Here is a 25,537-nt window from a genome sequence, read left to right on the forward strand (position 1 = left end):
CGTTTGCCCACTGACAAAGAAATTATCAGTCTATCATTTTAATGGTAGGTTTATTTGAACAGTGAGTGACAAAATAACAACAAAATAATCCAGAAAAATGCTAGTCAAAAATGTTATAAATTGATTAGCATTTTAATGAGTGAAATAAGTATTTCAACCCCTCTCAATCAGAAAGATTTCTGTCTCCCAGGTGATGAGCTGGGATTAGGTAATGAGCTGGGATTAGGAGCACACTCTTAAAGGAAGTGCTCCTAATCTCAGTTTGTTACCTGTATAAAAGACACCTGTCCACAGAATCAATCAATCAGATTCCAAACTCTCCACCATGGCCAAGACCAAAGAGCTGTCCAAGGATGTCAGGGACAAGATTGTAGACCTACACATGCTGGATTGGGCTACAAGACCATCGCCAAGCAGCTTGGTGAGAAGGTGACAACATTTGGTACGATTATTCGCAGATGGAAGAAACACAAAAGAACTGTCAATCTCCCCGGTCTGGTGCTCCATGAAAGATCTCACCTCATGGAGTTGCAATGATCATAAGAATCTGCCCAGAACTACACGGGAGGATCTTGCCAATGATCTCAAGGCAGCTGGGACCATAGTCACCAAGAAAACAATTGGTAATACTACGCCGTGAAGGACAAATCCTGCAGCGCCCACAAGGTCCCCCTTGTGGTCAGATGAGACCAACATTTTGCTCTTTGATGAGACCAACATTTTGCTCTTTCAACTCAACTCACCATGTTTGGATGAGGAAGAATGCTGCCTATGACCTGAAGAACACCATCCCGACCGTCAAACATGGAGGTGGAAACATTATGCTTTTGGAGTGTTTTTCTGCTAAGGGGACAGGACAACTTCACCGCATCAGAGGGACGATGGACCAAATCTTGGGTGAGAACTTCCTTTCCTCAGCCAGGGCATTGAAAATGGGTCGTGGATGGGTATTCTAGCATGACAATGATCCAAAACACATGGCCAAGGCAACAAAGGAGTTGCTCAAGAAGAAACACATTAAGGTCCTGGAGTACCCTAGCCAGTCTCCAGAACTTAATCCCATAGAAAATCTATGGAGGGAGCTGAAGGTTCGAGCTGTCAAACATCAGCCCCGAAACCTTAATGACTTGGAGAAGATCTGCAAAGAGGAGTGGGACAAAATCCTTCCTGAGATGTGTGCAAACCTGCTGGCCTCTGTGATTGGCAACAAGGGTTTTGCCACCAAGTACTAAGTCATGTTTTGCAGAGGGGTCAAATACTTATTTCACTCATTAAAATGCAAATCAATTAATAACATTTTTGACATGCATTTTTCTGGATTTTTGTTGTTGTTATTCTGTCTCTCACTGTTCAAATAAACCTACCATTAAAATGATAGACTGATCATTTCTTTGTCAGTGGGCAAACGTACAAAATCAGCAGGGGATCAAATATTATATATTTTGTCTTGGTACTATTTCCTACTGAAGATAGGGTTTAAATGATTTGCACATTATTAGGGTTCACTGGTGAAACCCTATTGTGTTTGTTCTGGTTTATTATTTGTATTATTATTATTAGGTTTTCAGGAGTTCACTGGTGAGTTACTGAGTATACTTGTGTTTGGGAAATTACCACAGGGGAGATGAGTCTGAACACTCAAATTGAACCCTTAGTAATAGGCTACCCTGACTTAATGGGGAACAATGGTTGGGGTCATCCTAGCGGGTCTCCCCCCCCCCATTCCTGGACTCCTTGGGCTTTACCCACTTATTGTGAGCCATAAATAAAGGCCATATGCATTACTTTATATGCATGAAATTTAAAGATCCACACATAAAGAAATCTGACATGGTCCTGTTCGCAGTAAGATGTGATATTTTTCAAATTAGCCGATATCCTTCATTAACTGGAGGTTTAGATTTACGGACCCACCCATCTAATATTTTTGCAGTTGTAAAAATGTGCTTGTCATATCTACACAGTAACTCAACATTAGGGTGGAACTCAGAACATTTTTAAGGATGTTGATGTAGTTAAAAACAGATGTATGATGTTACCAAAATCAAGGTACAATAATGAGTATTTCAAAGAATATTCAATTTAAACCTTAAACACTTACATCAATCTACCCTATGTGTTCATTTGTCAATACCTTTTCCAAATTTAAACTCCATTAACAAGTATCACGTGTCGGTATTTAAAAAACAAGTACTATCTAATTTATGATCGGTAAACAGAAACAAAAATATATTTAATAATTAATTCAAACCCAATTCATCAATCTAAATAAAATCTCTAATTTTATTTTGGGGAATAAACTGACTTTTACCCTCTGTTATAGGATAGGACTATAGTGGACGCAACATTGGATACAACTTATTTTTCTTAACGTTAATGACTATTACCGTGTGGATGCTTCATTCTACATCTTATCATTTCCAGACAATAGAAAACACAAAACACACCTTTTGTAAGAAAGCAATTAGATTATATTTTACCAGAATAGAAAATAATAAGTGTATACATTTCTAATTTATCATTCCGTTATTTTGAGGTGTGCGAGCTAACAGCTCAGCACGTGGCAACAAATTAACACCAGTCCTAATCACATTGTCATGAGACCCCCCCCCCCCGCCCCCCCCACTTAGTGGAGACCTCACAGAATAAAACAATATCAGTGCAGTAAATGCTTTTGGCTCTAAAACAAAACAGGCTATTTCCTGACTGCCTAATAGAATATGTTATTTACCATTAAAGTGCTTTTCAATATTCAGTTAAAGTCATCTTAGTCATAGACTAAGATTTGGATTTCCTCAAATTCATAGACATTTTGGAAATAAACTGAATTCATGACCTAAGCTATTCTACTTAAAATTTTTGAGTCCATGGGAAAAAAAATATGTTTCCCTAAAAGATTTTACTCTGTCACGGCTTGGGGTTTGGATGGACAAGGAGGAGCAGGAGAAGGCGTGGTGGAAGGATCTTTTAATGGTATCCTTGCGAACAAATACAATACGTGTATATACAGTGGACGAAGCGTCGTACAGCTCCTTTGGCAGTGGAGACAATCACACACAAAGACAGGGGGAGCAGAGGGAACATATATACCGGGGGGAAACAGCGATGATGAGGAACAGGTGCACTAAACGGGACACAGGTGAAAGGTATGATGAGACGGTGGTGTCAGAAGGCCGGTGACGTCGACCGCTGGGGCCCGCCCACTGCAGGGGGAGGTGAACCAGCAGAGGTCGCAGTTGTCACATACTCTATGCAGTACTAGTGCTTTTTCTTCTTTCTTCAGGTAGGTCGTGCCTTCAGGACGTCATCAGCTATGGAAGAGTTAAACACAATTGCCTCCTCTCCATCCAACAAACACGTGTTTCAAGTGGGAAGTTTTGAAGCACTTAATCAAATCAAGGATACATTACAGAGCAGTATTTTTCCTATTGAAGGTATGGTTACTTACCTTGATCTCTCTGTCAACCTACTGTACATAAGGTTTCACAGAAGCTACCCGAATTAAATTTTTCTTTTACCTTTCCCTTACACTCCATTATGTACAGTTAAACAAAAGTCATTATCAATTGATTAATCTGGATTATACATTCCAGCTCTTTCTGGACAAAGACCAAATGGCTTTAATTAGTTTGTAACACAGTAGGATATTCATAACAAAAATGGACACCCTGTTGGTGCCAAGAAAATGTCTGGAGGACCTCCTCGTAGACAGACAAAAATGAGTATAGCCATTAATCTTGGACTAGACTGGTTGCTTGTAAAATTTTGACCGATAATTAAAATTTGAGCTTCATAAAACCCTAAAACCAGTTTATGTCTGCCAGTCACTTTCCTCTCTTGAACGTGTTTAGGTCAGACAATACCTGATTTGAAGTAGCATTTAAGTTAAACATACTAGGAGCATATTTTATGTGTACTAAAATGCTATCTCCAACCATTCTGAAGTATGGAATAAGCAGGTATTTTAACACACTTCAGTATAGTTATTCATATTTAAATATTATTTTTATACTATTTAGTGTCCCAAAGTACAGTCGTGGCCAAAAGTTTTGAGAGTGACACAAATGATACAAAGTCTGCTGCTTCAGTGTCAGATGTTACTATGGTATACTGAAGTATAATTACAAGAATTTCATATGTGTCAAAGGCTTTTATTGACAATTACGTAAAAGCCGTGCAATGTTGCAGTGTTGACATTTGCAGTGTTGACCCTTCTTTTTCAAGACCTCTGGAATCCACCCTGGCATGCTGTCAATTAACCTCTGGGCCACATCCTGACTGATGGCAGCCCATTCTTGCATAATCAATGCTTAGAGTTTGTCAGAATTTGTGGGATTTTGTTTGTCCACCCACCTCTTGAGGATTGATCACAAGTTCTCAGTGGGATTAAAGTCTGGGGAGATTCCGGGCCATGGACCCAAATTTAGATGTTTTGTTTCCCAAGCCACTAGTTATCACTTTTGCCTTGTGGCAAGGTGCTCCGTCATGCTGGAAAAGGCATTGTTTGTCGCCAAACTGTTCTTGGATGGTTGGGAGAAGTTGCTCTGTTCTTAGGCAGAATTGTGAGTGAGGCCACTCCCTTGGCTGAGAAGCAACCCCACACATGAATGGTCTCAGGATGCTTTACTGTTGGCATGACACAGGACTGATGGTAGCCCTCACCTGGTCTTCTCCGGACAAGTTTTTTTCCGGATGCCCCAAACAATCGGAAAGGGGATTAATCCGAGAAAATAACTTTACCCCAGTCCTCAGCACTCCAATCCCTGTACCTTTTGCAGAATATCAGTCTGTCCCTGATGTTTTTCCTGGAGAGAAGAGGCTTCTTTGCTTCCCTTCTTGACACCAGGCCATCCTCCAAAAGTCTTCACCTCACTGTGCATGCAGATGCACTCACACCTGCCTGCTGCCTTTCCTGAGCAAGCTCTGCACTGTTGGTGTCCTGATCCCACAGCTGAATCAACTTTAGGAGACGGTCCTGGCGCTTGCTGGACTTTCTTGGGGACCCTGATTCCTTCTTCACAACAATTGAACCTCTCTCCTTGAAGCTCTTGATGATCTGAAATAGTTGATTTAGGTGCAATCTTACTAGCATCAATATCCTTTGCTGTGAAGCCCTTTTAGTGCAAAGCAATGATGACGGCACGTGGTCCTTGCAGATAACCATGGTTAACGTTAACAGAGGAAGAACAATGATTTCAAGCACCACCCTCCTTTTAAAGCTTCCGGTCTGTTATTCTAAATGAATCAGAATGACATAGTGATCAATCAATCAATCAAATGTATAAAGCCCTTTTCACTTCAGCAGTTGTCACAAAGTGCTTTTACAAAACACCCGGCCTTGTACCCCAAGCAATTCAGTGGCTAGGAAAAGCTCCCTAAGAAGGCAAAAATATAGGAAGAAACCTAGAGAGGAACCAGGCTCAGAGGGGTGACCAGTCCTCTTCTGGCTGTGCCGGGTGAACACATTAAGAGTACAAATTGTAATAATGAACAAATGAACAAATGTAAGTGGGCTGACTCCAGAGTCTATTTAAACCTTGTCCAGTGATCTCCAGCCTTGTCCTTGTCAACACTCTCACCTGTGTTAACAAGAAAATTACTGACATGATGTCAGTTGGTCCTTTTGTGGCAGGGCTGAAATGCAGTGGAAATGCAATCCCTCCATCCATCCTCTTCCACTTATCCGGGGCCGGGTCGCGGGGGCAGCAGTCTAAGCAGGGATCCCTAGACTTCCCTCTCCCCAGACACTTCCTCCAGTTCTTCCGGGGGGACACTGAGGCGTTCCCAGGCCAGCCGGGAGACATAGTCCCTCCAGCGTGTCCTAGGTCTTCCCCGGGGTCTCCTCCCGGTGGGACGGGACCGGAACACCTTCCCAGGAAGGCGTTCCGGAGGCATCCGAAAAAGATGCCCAAGCCACCTCAGCTGACCCTTCTCGATGTGGAGGAGCAGCGACTCTACTCTGAGCTCCTCCCGGGTGACCGAGCTTCTCACCCTATCTCTAAGGGATCGCCCAGCCACCCTGTGAAGAAAGCTCATTTCGGCCGCCTGTATCCGGGATCTTGTCTTTTCAGTCATGACCCAAAGCTCATGACCATAGGTGAGAGTAGGAACGTAGATTGACTGGTAAATTGAGAGCTTTGCCTTGCGGCTCAGCTCTTTTTTCACCACGACAGACTGATACATCGACCGCATTACTGCAGAAGCTGCATCGATCTGTCTGTCAATCTCCCGTTCCATCCTTCCCTCACTCGTGAACAGGACCCCTATATACTTAAACTCCTCCACTTGAGGCAGGCACTTTCCACCAACCTGAAGTGGGCCACCCTTTTTTCCGACTGAGGACCATGGCCTCGGATTTGGAGGTACTGATTTTCATCCCAACCGCTTCACACTCGGCTGCAAACCGTCCAAGTGCATGCTGAAGGTCCTGGCTTGGAGGGGCCAACACGACAACATCATCCGCAAAGAGCAGAGACGAAATCGTGTGGTCCCCAAACCTGACACCCTCCGGCCCCTGGCTGCGCCTAGAAATTCTGTCCAAAAAAAACGAACAGAACCAGCGAAAAAGGGCAGCCCTGCCGGAGTCCAACATGCACTGGGAACAAGTCTGACTTACTGCTGGCAATGCAAACCAATCTCCTGCTTCGGTCGTACAGGGACCTGACAGCCCTTAGCAAAGGACCCAGGACCCCATACTCCCGAAGCACCCTCCACAGGATGCCGCGAGGGACACAGTCGAATTCCTTCTCCAAATCCACAAAACACATGTGGATTGGTTGGGCAAACTCCCATGAACCCTCCATCTCCCTGTAGAGGGTATGGAGCTGGTCCAGTGTTCCACGGCCCAGACGAAAACCACACTGTTCCTCCTGAATCTGAGGTTCTACTATCGGCCGTATTCTCCTCTCCAGAACCCTGGCATAGACTTTCCCGGGGAGGCTGAGAAGTGTGATCCTCCTATAGTTGGAACACACCCTCCGGTCCCCCTTCTTAAAAAGAGGGACCACCACCCTGGTCTGCCATCCCAGAGGCACTGTCCCCAACTGCCACGCGATGTTGCACAGGCATGTCAGCCAAGACAGCCCCACAACATCCAGAGACTTGAGGTACTCAGGGCAGATCTCATCCACCCCCGGTGCCTTGCCACCGAGGAGTTTCTTGACCACCTCTGTGACTTCAGCCCGGGTGATGGACGAGTCCACCTCTGAGCCCTCATCCTCTGCTTCCTCAATGGAAGACGTGACGGCAGGATTAAGGAGATCCTCGAAGTACTCCTTCCACCGCCCGACGACATCCCCAGTTGAGGTCAACAGCTGCCCACCTCTACTGTAAACAGCGTTGGTAGGGCACTGTTTCCCTCTCCTGAGGCCCTGGATGGTTTGCCAGAATCTTTTTGAGGCAAGCCGATAGTCCTTCTCCATGGCCTCACCGAACTCCTCCCAGGCCCGAGTTTTTGCCTCCACAACCACCCGGGCTGCAGTCCGCTTTGCCTGTCGGTACCCGTCAGCTGCCTCAGGAGTCCCACAAGCCAACCAGGCCTGATAGGACTCCTTCTTCAGCTTGACAGCATCCCTTACTTCCGGTGTCCACCACCGGGTTCGGGGATTGCCGCCTCTACAGGCACCGGAGACCTTATGGCCACAGCTCTGAGCGGCCGCTTCGACAATGGCGGTGGAGAACATGGTCCACTCGGACTCAATATCTCCAGCCTCCCTCAGGATCCAGCTCTGCCGGAGGTGGGAGATAAAAATCTCTCTGACAGGAGACTCGGCCAGACGTTCCCAGCAGACCCTTACAGTATGCTTTGGCCTGCTGAATCTGTCCAGCTTCCTCCCACGCCATCGGATCCAACTCACCACCAGGTGGTGATCAGTTGACAGCTCCGCCCCTCTCTTCACCCGAGTGTCCAAGACATACAGCCGCAGGTCAGATGAAACGACAACAAAGTTGATCATCGACCAGCGCCCTTGGGTGTCCTGGTGCCACGTGCACTGATGGACACCCCTATGCTTGAACATGGGGTTCGTTATGGACAAACTGTGACTAGCACAGAAGTCCAATAACTGAACACTGCTCGGGTTCAGATCAGGGGGGCCGTTCCTCCCAATCACGCCCCTCCAGGTGTCACTGTCGTTGCCCACATGGGCGTTGAAGTCCCCCAGTAGAACAATAGAGTCCCCAGTCGGAGCACTTTCCAGCACCCCTCCCAGAGACTCCAAGAAGGTCGGGTACTCTGCACTGCTGTTCGGCCCGTAGGCACAAACAACAGTGAGAGACCTATCCCCGACCCGTAGGCGCAGGGAAACGACCCTCTCGTTCACCGGGGTAAACTCCAACACATGGCGGCAGAGCTGGGGAGCTATAAACAAACCCACACCAGCCCACCGCCTCTCACCATGGGCAACTCCAGAGTGGTGAAGAGTCCATCCTCTCTCAAGGAGTGTGGTTCCAGAGCCCAAGCTGTGCGTAGAGGTCATCCTGACTACCTCTAGTCGGAACCTCTCAACCTCACACACGATCTCAGGCTCCTTCCCCGCCAGCGAGGTGACGTTCCACGTCCCTAGTGCTAGTTTCCGTGTCCAGGGATCGGGTTGTCTAGGCCCCCGCCTTCGACTGCCGCCTGATCCTCTCCGCACCGGCCCCTTATGATCCCTCCTGTGGATGGTGAGCCCACGGGATGGCAGCCCCATGTCGCTCCTTCGGGCTGAGCCCGGCCGGGCCCCATGGGGAATGGCCCGGCCACCAGGCGCTCGCATACGAGCCCCAACCCCGGGCCTGGCTCCAGGGTGGGGCCCCGGCTGCACCATATCGGGCAACGTCACAGAACTCAAAATGTTGCTCATCATTAAGGGGGTTTTGAACCGCTCTTAGTCTGACCCGTCGCCTAGGACCTGTTTGCCTTGGGAGACCCTACCAGGGGCATACAGCCCCAGACAACATAGCTCCTAGGGTCACTCAGGTACTCAAACCCCTCCACCACATTAAGGTGGCAGTTCAAGGAGGGGGCAGTGGAAATGTTTTTTGGGAATTAAGTTCATTTTCATGGCAAAGAGGGACTTTGTAATTAATTGCAATTCATCTGATTACTGTTCATAACATTCTGGAGTAAATGCATCATTAAAAATGAGGCAGCAGACTTTGTGAACATTTATATTTGTGTCATTCTCAAAACGTACGGCCATGACTGGTCCCAAAATACTACGTTTAAATATACTTATTTTTTGGCTCTGTAAACTGTTACTATTTTACTCAAAAACCATCAAGAAAGTGGATGAATTGTTTAAAGTCTTCCTACCTTGATATAAAGAATATTTTTATCTACACTTTATTGATACATCTACAATTTTGTCAAAATATTAAAAAAAGAAAAATCTATAGAATGACTTCAAAATGTTAATCAAACAATGGATATTTTTTGTTTCTCAAGTCTAATGGCAGCCCTTGTTGCCCAACAAGTGTTCACCCACTGTGTCTTTTATAATGCTGAACTTATGTAACTGTTATCAGAATAGAACATTTAACTCTGTTTAACCATTTGTGAGCAAATGTGCCATCTCAGGCTGCAGTGTTTGTTAAATAATTATTTAGGATCTCTGACCAATGGAGAATCTATTAAGATGGAAATGGCCCAGGAGGGATTCAGTGCAGCATATTTGCCTTTGGTATGTACAAGCCTTTTTTGTGAATAGTGTCTGCGTGCTTTTTCATTGTCAGGCTTGGCTTTAATGTTTATCCCCAATTGAGTTTTGTAGTCATACATTTAAATACAACTGCATGCATAAAAGATTACAGTTTATGTATATTTTTGGTCAACCTTTCCCAGGAAGGATACCTGTTGGGATCTGTTGGAGCCTTTCAGTGGAGGGGCGCTTACCTGGAATACAAAAGAAGCACTATAAAAGCCACTCCACAGCAAAGTCAGAAAATGGAACCAGATAGCTACATGGGTATGAAAATATGTTGAAAAACATCCAACCATCCACTATCTAGATGAAGGCTCTGAACCTGTGCATTTCTCCCTCAGGATATTCCATGGCTGTAGCTAGAACCCGTTTTCGTCAGCTCACGATATTAGGAGCTCCAAGATTTAACCACACTGGGCGAGTGGTGGTGTTCTACTCCAATGAAAAGCCAATAGAAGCCAATGAAAAGCCAATAGAATTTTCAGGACAGGTATGTATGCAATGGAGACTGATGAGAGTCATTGTCACACACCACCTGTGTTCATGGATCTAAGAGCCCTGCTCGGTTTATATTCTTCAAACATATCAGAAATGTATTCGGGTCCTAAACCATTCAGAGATTTATAAACTAAAAGCACCACTTTGAAATCTATTCTGTAACTGACTGGAAGCCAATGCAAAGATTTAAGAACCGGAGTGATGTGCTCTGTTCTCTTGGTCCTGGTTAACATTTTAGCAGCAGCATTCTGAATGAGCTGCAGTTGTTTTACAGTCTTTTTTGGGGAGTCCAGTTAAGAGGCCGTTACAGTAGTCAACCCTACTAGTGATAAAAGCATAGATTGGCTTCTCTTGGTCTTTTTGGGACACTAAGCCTTTGATTCTGGTTATATTTTGTAGATGATAGAATGTTGTTTTGGTGACCGCTTTTATATGACTGTCAAATCAGAACACCAATATTACGTACTTGATCCCTGGTTTTTAAGGCCCGAGAAACCAGGTCTTTACTAATACTGGTTCTCTTATTTTTGTTGCCAAACACAATAATCACTGTTATATCTTGGTTTAATTGTAGACAATTTTGGTTCATCCAGGTATTGATGTGCTCTATATAGTGACACAGAGAGTCTATTGAGCTGTTGTCATATGGTTTGAGAGCCATATATATTTGAGTATCATCGGCATAGCTGTGGTAGTTAATGTTGTTGTTTTGTAGAATTTGGCCCAGAGGTAGCATATAGAGATTGACCAGAAGTGGTCCAAGAACTGATCCCTGTGGAACTCTGCATGTCATAGCCACCCTATAAGATTCATGATTACCAATGGTGACAAAGTAATTCCGGCCATCTAGATAAGATCTGAACCAATCAAGGACTGTCCCGGAGAGTCCTATCCGATTTTCCAGCCTATCTATAAGTGTTCTATGATCTACAGTGTCAAATGCTGCACTGAGATCTAATAGAACCAGAAAAGTTATTTTATCAGAATCAGTATTCAGCCGGATATCATTTAAAACTTTAATCAGGGCCGTTTCAGTACTGTGGTGAGGTTGGAAACCTGACTGAAATGTGTCTAAGAGACTGCTTGAGTTCACAAAATTGCTGAGTTGATTGAAGACAACCTTCTCAATGATCTTAGCTATAAAAGGGAGATTTGATACAGGTCTATAGTTGTTCATTATACAAACCCGATTCCCAAAAAGTTGGGACACTGTACAATTGTTAATAGAAACAGAATGCAATGATGTGGAAGTTTCAAATTTCAATATTTTATTCAGAATACAACATAGATGACATATCAAATGTTTAAACTGAGAAAATCACTTAAGGGAAAAATAAGTTGGGACAAGGTCATGTTTACCACTGTGTGGCATCCCCTCTTCTTTTTATTACAGACTGCAAACGTCTGGGGACTGAGGAGACAAGTTTCTCAAGTTTATGAATAGGAATGTTGTCACATTCTTGTCTAATACAGTCTTCTAGTTGTTCAACTGTCTTAGGTCTTCTTTGTCGCACCTTCCTCTTTGCGCCAAATGTTTTCTATGGGTGAAAGATCTGGACTGCAGGCTGGCCATTTCAGTACCCGGATCCTTCTTCTATGCAGCCATGACATTGTAATTGATGCAGTATGTGGTCTGGCATTGTCATGTTGGAAAATGCAAGGTCTTCCCTAAAAGAGACAATGTCTGGATGGGAGCATATGTTGTTCTAGAACTTGGATATAACTGTCAGCATTGATGTGTAGGCTGCCCATGCCACACGCACTCATGCAACCCCATACCATCAAAGATGCAGGCTTCTGAACTGAGCGCTGATAACAACTTGAGTTGTCCTTGTCCTCTTTAGTCCGGATGACATGGCGTCCCAGTTTTCCAAAATGAACTTCAAATTTGGATTCAATTTCTGGATCTTACGATCTTATTTCTGGATATGGCTTCTTTTTTGACCTATAGAGTTTTAGCCGGCAACGGCGAATGGCACGGTGGATTGTGTTCACCGACAATGTTTTCTGGAAGTATGCCTGAGCCCATGTTGTGATTTCCATTACAGTATCATTCCTGTATGTGATGCAGTGCCGTCTGAGGGCCCTCCAGCTGTTCCTTATATGTACATTTAACTTTTCCGGCCTCTTATTGCTACCTGTCCCAACTTATTTGGAATGTGTAGCTCTCATGAAATCCAAAATGAGCCAATATTTGGCATGACATTACAAAATATCTCACTTTCAACATTCGATATGTTATTTATATTCTATTGTGAATTAAATATAAGTTTATGAGATTTGTAAATTATTCCATTCCTTTTTTACTCACAATTTGTACAGTGTCCCAACTTTTTTGGAATCGAGTTTGTAGACACATCCAGTGTTCTCTTTTTTAATAGGGGCTTAATGGCAGCTGTTTTTAAAGATGTTGGGAAAATACCTGATTGCAGATTGCTATTAACTATTTGCTGTAGGTCCATTGTTATAGAGTTACTTATTATTTTTAAAGGCTGATGGTAGTGTATCGAGACAAAAGTGGAAGCTTTAAGATGTCGAACTGTTTCTTCTAGGGATTTTTGATTAATTGTATTAAAATGTGACATAAAAAATGTCTTGGTGGTTGTGGTGACAGTACAGAGTCCTTGTTAGACTGTGTAGTTCTGATGTTCCGTCTAATACTTGTAATTTTTTCACTAAAGAAACATGCAAATTCATTACATTTCACAGTGGACATGAGTTCTGATGCCATCTGCTTTATTGGGTTTGTAAGCTTGTCGACCATGTCAAATAGAGTGCAGGTATTGTTGATATTTTTTATCATTCCCGATGCTATCTGGCCCTGCATAACTCATTGTTGAAGCTACCAAGGCATTGTTGAAGCTACCAAGGCATTCTCTTTTCAGGGCGCTTACCATCAAGGTGGTTCTCCATGGTGTTTTCTGTTTGCTCATTGTTTTCTTTATCTTTTTCCGGTGCAACACGGTCCATGACATTCAATATTTTGGCATTTATCCAGGAATACATCAACTGATTTGTTGGAGAGATAGCTATGGCTTCAATAAACTGAGCATTGGTACTCTCATTAATGTACCTTTTCTTTACAGAAACAGAGTTTAATGGAACATTTGGGGTGATAAGTGTTAGATTCTGTCCAAGTTTGATCCATGAAGAAAATGTATGCAACCGGAAGTCAGGGAAGAGCCATCTTTATTCAGCATGAGTCTATGATGTTGACCTTCCATTTTTCTCTCATTTTCTCTCTCTTCAATAACAGAGTTATAATACATAGTTAAAACAGTCCTTTATACCAGGATACATAGGAGGTGGCCTGTGGTCATAACCAACCATTATACATTCCAATACCCTCCAATAAGAAAGGTTTATCCTACAACAGACCCTTGTATGGTATGTTCCAACCTATTGTCAATGGACCTATCCATATAGCCTATGTCAGTCACATGGACAACTCCTAGTAGGAGGTATGGACAGAATGTATGGACAGGATGAGTGGGGCCCATCAGTTACAGGTCCTTTGTTCAGAGTTAGTCAGCACATCTGTGTTGTGTTAAGTTTCTCAAGCCCATTTCCTATCATAAGTCAATCAAAAAAGACACAGAAATGATCAGACAAGGCCATGTCTTTAATCATGACAGCGGAAATATCGAGACCTTTAGATATAACCGGATCTAGAATGTGGCCTAAAATGTGTGTACGCTCTTTCACATGTTGAGTGAGATCAAAAGTGTCAAGTAGTGCAAAAAGTTATTTGGCATTATTGTCTGTACTATTATCTATGTGGATGTTAAAATCCCCTGTAGTAATAAACAAGTTATAATAAACTGAAATCAGCAATAAAATTAGCAGAATATCGTGGAGGTCTGTAAAGGGTTAAAAACAAAAATTTGGGGGTAACCTTTAATGTAGAGGTATTCAAAAGAAATAAAATTACCCAGAGTATTTTCTTTGCACTGGAATGTATCTTTGAAAAGGGCAGCCACTCCTCCTTCTTTCCTACCATTTCGACACCTCGTTACGAATTGCAGCACTAGAATCTTCTGTTAGCCACGTTTCAGTGAGAAACATAAAATCTAGGTTGTACGATATTATAATGCAATTTACCAAGAATGATTTGTTGGCAAGATATCTGATATTTAAATAAAGCCATATAATAGGGATTCCTAGTTTGACATGCTACAGTTAACAGATTAGACAAGTGTACTTTATGGTTTGCATGCTCGTGGTTCCTTCTATTTTGAATCAACACAGGAATAGAGATACTGGGTCCTAGCTTGTACTCAAAACAGTCGGCATTGCTATTTTCACAATAGCTGGGACCCGAAGCACATCACCAATTCTGAAGTTTGCTTCGAAATCTGAATGACTTGGAGAAGATCTGCAAAGAGGAGTGGGACAAAATCCCTCCTGAGATGTGTGCAAACCTGGTGGCCAACTACAAGAAAAGTCTGACCTCTGTGATTGGCAAATAGGGTTTTGCCACCAAGTACTAAGTCATGTTTTGCAGAGGGGTCAAATACTTATTTCACTCATTAAAATGCAAATCAATTAATAACATTTTGGACATGAGTTTTTCTGGATTTATGTTGTTGTTATTCTCTTTCTCACTGTTCAAATAAACCTGTTGTGGTAGGACACAGGTGCAGGGTCAAAATAGAGGGTGTAATCCATGTTTAATAAAAAACAAAAGGGAAGACAAAACAAATGCAGCTACCAGTGACGTGTGGTATTCAATGCAAAGACAAAACCAAAAAGAACCACACAGAGGACATAAATAGGGTCCCCAATTGGAGGCAACGATCTACACCTGCCTCCAATTGGGGAGACCAAAAGGATCGGAGGTGGCTAGAGGTACCACCTTTCATCCTGTCCTGACTATGGCCCTAGCCCAGTGCAGAGATGGCTAGGGGCATAGCCAGGACGTGATAAAACCTACCATTAAAATTATAGAGTGATTATTTTTTCGTCAGTGGGCAAATGTACAAAATCAGCAGTGGATCAAATATTTTCTTTTCCTCAGTCTTGTTATTGGTGAAGATCATTTGCAGAAACCCGTTTGCTAATATCTTATTAGAAGAGTGAGAGGAGGCTCGCTGTTTTCTTGGCAACAGATCATATACACTCATATATTTCACTATCTTCTCAGTTAATGGGATTTTCACCCACAACCATTTCTAGAGTTTACAAAGAATGGTGTGAAAAGGGAAAAACATCCAGTATGCGGCAGTCCTGTGGGCGAAAATGCCTTGTTGATGCTAGAGGTCAGAGGAGAATGGGCCGACTGATTCAAGCTGATAGAAGAGCAACTTTGACTGAAATAACCACTCTTTACAACCGAGGTATGCAGCAAAGCATTTGTGAAGCCACAACACGCACAACCTTGAGGTGGATGGGCTACAACAGCAGAAGACCCCACCGGGTACCACTCATCTCCACTACAAATAGGAAAAAGAGGCTACAATTTGCACGAACTCACCAAAATTGGACAGTTGAAGACTGGAAGAATGTTGCCTGGTCTGATGAGTCTCGATTTCTGTTGAGACATTCATATGGTAGAGTCAGAATTTGGCATAAAAAGAATGAGAACATGGATCCATCATGCCTTGTTTCCACTGTGCAGGCTGCTGGTGGTGGTGTAATGGTGTGGGGGATGTTTTCTTGGCACACTTTAGGCCCCTTAGTGCCAAATGGGCATTGTTTAAATGCCACGGCCTACCTGAGCATTGTTTCTGACCATGTCCATCCCTTTATGACCACCATGTACCCATCCTCTGATGGCTACTTCCAGCAGGATAATGCACCATGTCACAAAGCTCGAATAATTTCAAATTGTTTTCTTGAACATGACAAGGAGGTCACTGTACTGAAATGGCCTCCACAGTCACCAGATCTCAACCCAATAGAGCATCTTTGGGATGTGGTGGAACGGGAGCTTCGTGCCCTGGATGTGCATCCCACAAATCTCCATCAACTACAAGATGCTATCCTATCAATATGGGCCAACATTTCTAAAGAATACTTTCAGCACCTTGTTGAATCAATGCCACGTAGAATTAAGGCAGTCGAAAGGGGGTCAATCAATCCTTTAGGTGAGTGTAGGTCACACAATATTAGGCTATTTAATATGCTAGTAATCTATTCATTTATTCAATTGGCATATTTCCCACCAGACATTTTGGCAGTTAACATTTAAGTCACTGCAAAATATAGACCTCAATCTCTGTTTTCAGTTTCCCAACTTTAAAAAAAGGTTGTGCTATTTAGATGTGTTTAAATGGGAGCAAAAATGTAATTTCTTATAGTATACTTGCTTCTAATGACCCAAATGTGTCTTAAAATAGTAAACAGAATTGATGGACCATGTTATGACTATGTTAAAACAATGCAATGTGTTAGGATAGTAGACATTGTAATAAATAGTTTTTTAACAATAAGGGATCTATGGTCAATATTTAGTTTTTATTCCCAGAGGAAGAAATGCTTTGTCCCTGCCAAAAAAGAAACACTGGATGACACTAATTACAGAAAGTATTTCAATGAAATTTGAAATACTGAACAATGACTTTATTGGACTTAATGTAACACTGCAAAATATCCACAACAATATGGTTTCCATTATTTGTAATTTTACCTAATTTTTTCTCTCTTGCAGATTGGTGCTTATTTTGGCGCAGAAATCTGTGTGGTGGATTTAGAAAATGATTTCTATACGGATCTTGTCCTCATATCTGCTCCAATGTTCAAAGACAAAGACAGAGAGGGCCTGGTCTTTGTCTGTACCATCAACACCTTGGTAAAACCTTTGAGATGTTTGCTTGATGTCTCAACTTACTATCTCTAACCTTTTTGGCAAAGGCACTATCATCTATACACCTGACCACTTTCTGTCCACCTTGCATCATAATAACATCCAACATATATTATTTGACCCCAATCAACTAGTTAATTGCAAAATAACAATGTATAACCCATCTGAGGCTTCCCCAACCTGACAGCGTCCCAAAACATTGTGTGGAAATTACCACAAATTAAGAGACGTCTGAATACCCACGTCCTAGAGCACTAATTGTGCATTGTAAATAATTCTTTCAAGACAGATGGGCTATAAATTTACAGAACAAACACCACTCAGGTTAAACCAATATCTATTTAGCAGATTAACAGGGAGCCCTCTGGTCTGTTAATTCAACACAGTATCACAGGTTTTTGTGATATGTGAGAGTCTATTTGAATTTCTTATTAGAAAACCGTGACATGCACCCGTAAAATGGCTTTTACGTGAATACATGTTGCAGTTGGAAGTTGCTTATTTTCTCCAGTAACATAGAAAAGTATTTTTTCAGGATCTCAGAGCCAGTTTTCCTTTGTAGAATATCAAATGACCCAGTGTGAATAATAATCTGTGTTTCTTGGGTGTGTAGAGAATAACTAGCAACATTTCTCTTAGATCTCTGACTGGTGTGTCAGCCATGGTTTGGTTTTCAGTCTCTGCCATTCTAATATGCTTGCTTATGTTGTCCCCAATCAAGGTACTATCTGGTTTATCAAATGTGGAGTTAGCAAAGTTTTTCTTGCCCTCATCCTATCAGTGGTTTTAGCTCTATTTCTTGGGTTTTAGTTAGCCTTAATGCTAGTATTGTGGTTAGCTTCCCTAGGTACATTTACACACATTTTGTTCTGAGTCAGTGGATCGTACCTGTATTGCAGTGAGAGTTCAGGTGGTGGTGTGAGCGTTGGTGCTCTCTTATTTGATTTATTGCCGGATTTGCCTCTGCGGCATCAGACCAAGTCCCCGCTGGAGTTGATGCCTTCAAACCTGTCCCGGGCTGGTTTGAAAGCCTCTGCAGTTAATCTATGCGATTAAGGCCTGGAGACTGGCTAAGCCACTCCAGGACCTTAATGTGCTTCTTCTTGAGTCACTCCTTTGTTGCCTTGGCCGTGTGTTTTGGGTCATTGTCATGCTGGAATACCCATCCACAACTCATTTCAATGCCCTGGCTGACGGTACATGGCCCCGTCCATCGTCCCTTTGATGCAGTGAAGTTGTCCTGTCCCCCTAGCAGAAAAACGCCTCCAAAGCATAATGTTTCCACCTCCATGTTTGACGATGGGGATTGTGTTCTTGGGGTCATATACAGCATTCCTCTTCCTCCAAACACGGTGAGTTGAGTTGATGCCAAAGAGCTTGATTTTGGTCTCCGGAGGAGCGCTCGGGTGACTAAATCTTCCACGCGGTTGATCCGTTCCTCAAACAGCTGTCTTAGCTCCTCCATCAGGAAAAATCAATCAAAAATACTAAAGAACTATGTTGAGGGCCTCTTTAAAAAATTACATAAAATTGTAAAAATATGATTACAAAAAAATGTAACAGAACTGAATAGAACTACGGTAAAAGAAAATAAAAAAGTTGCGTTATGCAACTAACAGGCATGAAAGCAGGCAACAAAGGCCTGTTCATTATTTGGTAAAAGATCAAATTTACTCCACCCTCCACCCTTGCTACAGTATGTTCTGAAAATATTCAAACCCTTTCACTTTTTGCATGTTTTGTTGTGTCAAGGAATTTATTTCCCATTGTTCCACACAAAATAAAATTACCTGCGACTGACATTTATCATATAAAATGTATACGGTATGTACCATATTCAATTGTGGTTCCCTAATTTTTTGTTTTTTTTATTATTTATTTTCTGTGATTTTTTTTTTCAAATGGATTATTTCACATAGTTTTGTTTCACATAGTTTTTCCGTATTCCACATAGTTTAATCAAATTGCTTTTGTGTTACCCTCTGACATTGCACTCACACTAGCTCAACCCCTGCTTGTCCTTAAGTGAGAGAGCTGCATGCACTGAAAGAAAGTCCAAAAATAACTTAAAGCGATTTATGAATGTGTTGGTTACTGCGAGTATGAACTTGTTGTTACTCCCCTTTAAAATTGTTTGTCAGTTCTCTTGCCTGGAAAGATGAATTATCCACTAATCTAATTTACTAATAGACATACTATATATATTATATATTTTACCTGCTTAGTCCTTGTCTTTTCTTTCTCTTAGTTTGAGTTGGTCTGTACATTTAATGCTGAGATGACACTGAAGGGAGCTGCAGGAATTATTGGCCGATTTGGAACTTCTCTTGCCCCACTCCCTGATCTGAATGTGGATGGTTTCAACGATCTAGCTGTTGGAGCACCTCTGGAAAACAATGGCCAAGGAAGCGTCTACATATTCCATGGGTCAAGTAATGGAATACGCAAAATCTATTCTCAGGTGAGCAAGACACTAGGTATTGAGTGAGGAAATATTTGATGTTGTGTTGTTTGCGAGGGTCAATTTACCTTTTCCTTCATTCTCTCTTTGTAGAGAATTTCAGGCTCAGATGTACAGTCTGGTTTAATGTTTTTTGGATTGTCTATCAGCCCGTCTTCTTTGGACATGAGCTTAGACTCTCTCCCAGACTTGGCTGTGGGATCTAAGGGTGCTGTCATCATACTCAGGTATTTCTATTGAGTTCTAGAGACCATAACATATCATTATTTATATTTCAGCCTCATTGTGATACTTTGTTGATGCACATGATTTACAGGTCAAGGCCTATAGTAACAGTTACAACAGAAGTGTTCTTCAGCCCATCCAAAATCTCCACAAAGTCTTCAAGTTGCAATACTCCTCATAAAAACACTGCTAAAGTCTGTTTCACCATGACCAAAAAAACTGCAGAAGCTACAAAAGGTTTTGGGACATCTTCAGTTTTTAATTCTAGAATTGAATTTCAGGTGTATTATTTTCATTTTACTTTATCTTCTTGAATTCAGGTCAAGCAAGGGTTAATTATACTTTGACCCTGGATGTGACTCGCCAAGCTCCAAACTATCGTGCTTATTATAACAGCCAAGATAAGATAAGGAAGAAAACTGAAACTGTCACCTTGACAAATGAGAGGATGTGCTTCGACCAGCCCTTCTTAATTATGGTATGTCTGTAACTTTGCTCATGGCGGGTAAGCTATGCCAACAGGTCTCCATGGACATGTGCATAATGGTTAATATAACTATGGCCGTCAAATAAAGACATTCCTGTGCTAACCAAATATTTATTATTTGCATTTAAGCAACGTCTTATTTGTAGGTGGATTAGAACTCAAATCAGTGAGTTGTTGCTATTGTTGTTATTGTCACAAAATAACACCTATATCTGCCAAAGAAAACTCTTCATTTACTCTCATTTGTGACCAAAGCATACATTTGAGGAAAACACTTCAGAAACAGCACATCTAAGTGGTATCTGAAAGAGGATATTTTAACAAATGCTATTTGCTAATAAAACCAGATACTTCTACTTGAGAAGAATAAGCTGGCCAATCTTCATAGATACTGTAATTGGTCGGTATATGCTTACACCATTCTAGACGATGGGGATACCCACACCATAACAACACAAACTAACAACTATTTAACCATTTAAAGATTTATAATAAAGATTTGGAAAAATGTGTCAGTTACATTACATCCCATCTGCTTCAGATAAATTAAATCAATTAAATCATAAAGAAATGGGGGGAAAACATTTAAAATACATTTGGTTATTGGATGCAAGGGATTTTAAACTAAATACTAGCTTTTATACTTCTTACATTTGCTTTAAGTTCAATTATCCAAATACTAATATTCACATAAAATATTGGAACTTTCATATAAAATAAAGTGCTGTAACGTGTTACAACAGTCAGTACTTTTGCCTCATTATTATCTTTTAATCGTATTTTCCAGAGCTCTCCCGACCAACTGAGGATGGACTGATCTCTCTCTGACTATTCCACTAATTGAAATTTAAAACCTTAATTCTTTTTTTTTCTTAAGCCCATGGGCCTTCTATGGAGGTCATGTTAGTAAATATCACACAGTGACTGACATTTGACCCACAAAATTGATTGGGTATATAACACAATCAAGTAGGCTTCTTTAATTTTGTTTTTGCCAGACTGCGTAAGCGAAGCCGACCTAGAAGAGCGAATGTCTCTTACTGACTGAGTGCCTGACTGACTGCCCCTTGTCAAATAGCGTAGTGGGCCAAAATTATATAATGTCAAGAAGCTATAGTGACGGTGGTGTAGTGGTTAAAAACACAGCCTTTGACATGGGTGGTCCGGTTTCAAATCTTGAGAGGGCAAGAACGATCACCACTTTTCATGCGGGCTGGCTGAACTAGGCTTGTCTGGTTTCTTGTTTCATTGTGACAGAACAAATGTTTTGTCCCTTAGACAATCGTTATTTTATTAAATCCTATTAGTGGGGGGGAGAGCCAGAACCAGATGATGCGGCACTCATGCGAGCTCATCCATGCTCTCCCTGAGTGAGTGGCATGCATAGAGAGACAGACCAACAATTACATGATTTATGAACTTAAACAAATGTTATTCCCCTCTAATACCACAAGAAAAGGAACCATGCAAGCCTAGTTTGCCCGGCCGCGATCAAAAAGGAAGAATGTTGTTACCCTCATTGGATTCAAACCAGGGTCCCCCATGTGAGAGGCTGTGTCTTTAACCCCTACACCATGTCGTTTTACGTATGCCATGTGTCGTTATAGCATCTCAAATTCATTTTGTAACACTTTAACATCATGCTAAGTTTGAATATTTTGCTAGACACCATTAAGCATTGTTTCTGGACAAGCTTTTTTCCGGATGCCCCAAACAATCGGAAAGGGGATTAATCAGAGAAAATGACTTTACCCCAGTCCTCAGCAGACCAATCCCTGTACCTTTTGCAGAATATCAGTGATAAACTGACTAGCGTTTCTTATTAAGCTTACATCCACCACAAATAGCATTTATGAACTGTATGGCTTTTGGCACTGGCCATTTTAACAGCTTATTAGCCAGTAATAAACTTTCTAGCATCTACTCACTTACTACTTTGAATAGTCATGAGAATTGAGCTTTTTCTTGCGAGACTGAAGATGAAATTTACACTGCCAGAGCTTTTTCATTTCATGGCACATGAAAACAACATACTGACAACATTACACCCAAATTCCAAATAAAAATATTGTCATCTAGAGTATTTTTATTGTAGAAAACAACAACTGGTCAAAATAACCAAAAATCTTCAGACCTAAAAAATGCAAAGAAAACAAATTTATATTCATTTTTCAACTACAACATACTAATGTTTTAACTTAGGAAGAGTTCAGAAATGAATATTTGGTGGAATAACCCTGATTTTTAGTCACAGCTTTCATGCGTCTTGGTATGCTCTCCAGTCTGTCACAAACATTCAAGCTAGGCTTTATTTGATGGCTTGTGACCATCCATCTTCCTCTTGATCAAATCACAGAGGTTTTCAAAGGGGTTCAGGTCTGGAAATTGGGCTAGCCATGACAGGGTCTTGATCTAGTGGTCCTCCATCCACACCTTGATTGACCTGGCTGTGTGGCATGGAGCATTGTCCTGCTGGAAAAAACTATTCACAGAGTTGGGGAACATTGTCAGAGCAGAAGGAAGCAGGTGTTCTTCCAGTATAACCTGGTACTTGGCTTAATTCATGCATCCTTCACAAAGACAAATCTGCCCGATTCCAGCCTTGCTGAGGCATCCTCAGATCATCACCGATCCTCCACCACATTTCACAGTGTGTGCGAGACACTGTGGCTTGTAGGCCTCTCCAGGTCTCCGTCTAACCATTAGACGACCAGGTGTTGGGCAAAGCTGAAAATGTTACTTGTCAGAGAAGATGATGGTCTTTTGCAAACTTCAGCCTGGCTCTTCTTTGCTTCTCATTGATGAAGGAATTTTTCTAGCTTTGCACGACTTTAGCCCTGCCCCTAGGAGCCTGTTTTGAACCGTCCTTGCCGTGCACTTCACCCCAGCTGCTGCTGTTTGCCTTTCTTTTTGTAAGTCACTTGATGTCATCTTATGGTTGTTGAGTGACATTCGAATGAGTTGACGGTCATCTCGGTGAGTTGACAGGCATCTCGGTCAGTGGACAGTCGTTTTCTCCCTCTGCCAATCTGTAGCTTTGTTGTACCCAATATCTGTTGCTTGACCTTATTCTTATGAACCACCGTCTTTGAAATTTTCAGGATGGAAGCAACCTGACGCTCACTGTAGCCCTCTGCCTGTAAAGTCAGAATTGAACCCTTCTTTTCCTCACTCAAAGCTTTTCTTCTCAACTTTTTTGTCATGCTGAATACTTTTTTTTAAATTCAAATTAACTTTGAGGTACTATTTGCACTGTTTTTGCCATCCAGCTGGTCATATTGCAAGAGGATAGTGGTGACCACAGCAGTGGTTTTTATACTTTTTCTTGTTAAATTAGATTTGGTTCTGGTAATCACCTAATCAGTACGTCATTAAGTACAATGAGGTTGTGCTTGTGTTGGAATTTAACAGACACTGAAATGGAATGGCTGCCATATATGTTTCCTCAAGTGTGATGTAAATTTTTTGGGCAGACACCTTCACCATCTTTGGTAAGCACAGCTTACATTCCATAATCACAATGTCTCCTCTTCTCTGCTTGAAGCTGACTTGTTCTTTGAGATGCAGATTGTCTTTGTCATGGTTTTCAGAAGACTGTCTCTGTCTGTGTGTTTGTATTCTCTCCTGAACCTGCTCAATCTAGTTAGTCTCCATTTATTTTTCAAGCTGATTATGAAACCTTTTTCATTACCTCTTTTTTACTGTTGCTAACTGCTGCTACCGATCATCATTTGGTTTGCATAACTAGCTGTGATTAGTGAGTAGTTTTAATTCGTTACTTCCACCCCTGTCAGTATCCACCGCAGGGAAATTCACTTACTGTTCAACATGTTGGAGAACACCACAACTAACTGCCAGACAAGAGGGGAACAAAGCCACAAAGAAAGAAAGTTTGAGCTACAGTTGAGCTCACGTGTGATGTGTGCAAAACAAAATAATGCAGAGAAATGAAAGGGGACATTTGATGTATGAAAACACATTTATTAGGAAATAACATTACTTATAATAATATTAACATTACTTAGTGTTGCACTATATTCTTACATAATATATAATCATATACAATTTCAGTAGCACATCACATTCATTGTTTTTGAAAGATGCCAGGGACGGCATCACCCTGCCTTCGTCAATGGACTGGTACAGGCGGGAATCTGATCAACCAACAGCCTACTGACCAAACAATTGACTAGTCAGGCCTATTATTTTTATATTCCTTAAGTGTACAGCAAACATTTTGCAGTTTTGACTTTACTGTGATGGAGGGCACCATATATTAGCCTCATCAAGGTGCACTCTGTATAATATATGAGTATTACATACGCACCAAGTAGAATCATAATTTCATAATCCTTATAGGAGATGTCTGTATTTGTGCAAAACCACCCCTCTGCACATGTTTTTCAACATACTGGCCTGATTGATATAATCTTTGAAGACCACCATCCATAGATGCCAAATATCAAAGTCCGTGAAGATCAGACATTTGGTGCCAGAGGAGTAAATGTTTTCACGAATTCAAAATGTCCCTCAAACCATTAAAGCGAAGTTAATCAGTTCCAATGGAAAATATGTTCCTTGTGAGGAGGTGGACCTACCTACCTCTTTTCATAGCTCTATCTCAAACAGAGTGAGTATGGTGACCTTGCTAATGTGAAAAACCTCAATAGCACCACTGTGTGGTTGATAAAAGAAATCCTTGCAGTCATTTTTACATATGGTCCTTGTCAACATACGTAACAATTATAATTATTATACCATCATCCTTGTAGGAGATGTCTATATATGTGCAAAGCCATGCCCCCGGACATGTTCATTTGTCAATAGCATGTAACAGAAGAAAGTTCTACCATAAAAAATGGGTTTTGTGACTTTCAGGAAAGTGGCATTGTCCAGTTGGAAAATTATTTTTGTAAATATTTTACTCTTACCTCCAAAATCTGGAGGGCAGGCTATGTTTGAGCCTCAGTATCCAGCAGTAGGGAGTGACAGCTACAATAGGATCTAGTGGTAGGAGTGACAGCTATGTTAGGTGTAGCTACAGAGACAACCTTTTTGGTCTTGTTATTCATATGGTGCAACAGAGCTGAAAATATGTGCAATAAAAAGTGTAATTACAAATTTGGAAAAAACATCCTACAGGATGTTTTTAAATTATGTCTTGCTTTCTGCAAGTGTAATAACCTATTTCAATACATCATTATTCTGTTGTGTTTACTATGTAATATATGTTAATACAGTTGTTAATATATAGGAGTTACATAGTAACTTAATGGGTAATGTTACCCAATGATTTTACAATGTTATTTTTGGGGTTCACACAGAACTTTTTAAATCAAGCAGTATTTTTGTGCCTTGTAGATATTACAGAAGTTAGT

The 25,537-nt window shown here is 41.5% G+C and overlaps 1 protein-coding gene across 2 annotated transcripts in view; it reads left to right on the forward strand.

The window, feature by feature from the left end:
- LOC105024356 (integrin alpha-D) overlaps window positions 1-25,537 on the forward strand; it is a 96,374-nt gene that overhangs the window by 37,413 nt on the left and 33,424 nt on the right. Inside the window, exons 9-17 of one of the 2 annotated variants that reach the window (XM_029119869.2) lie at window positions 3,284-3,434; window positions 9,589-9,662; window positions 9,824-9,947; window positions 10,025-10,173; window positions 16,831-16,971; window positions 19,235-19,447; window positions 19,541-19,674; window positions 19,764-19,909; window positions 19,993-20,150. In XM_029119869.2, coding sequence (XP_028975702.2) covers window positions 3,284-3,434; window positions 9,589-9,662; window positions 9,824-9,947; window positions 10,025-10,173; window positions 16,831-16,971; window positions 19,235-19,447; window positions 19,541-19,674; window positions 19,764-19,909; window positions 19,993-20,150 — 1,290 coding nt within the window. The remainder of the gene's footprint in view (window positions 1-3,283; window positions 3,435-9,588; window positions 9,663-9,823; window positions 9,948-10,024; window positions 10,174-16,830; window positions 16,972-19,234; window positions 19,448-19,540; window positions 19,675-19,763; window positions 19,910-19,992; window positions 20,151-25,537) is intronic. The other variant, XM_029119871.2, reaches the window with a different exon arrangement.

The sequence above is a fragment of the Esox lucius genome, chromosome 5 (assembly GCF_011004845.1).
Source record: "Esox lucius isolate fEsoLuc1 chromosome 5, fEsoLuc1.pri, whole genome shotgun sequence".
In the NCBI taxonomy this organism is placed as follows: Eukaryota; Metazoa; Chordata; class Actinopteri; order Esociformes; family Esocidae; genus Esox; species Esox lucius.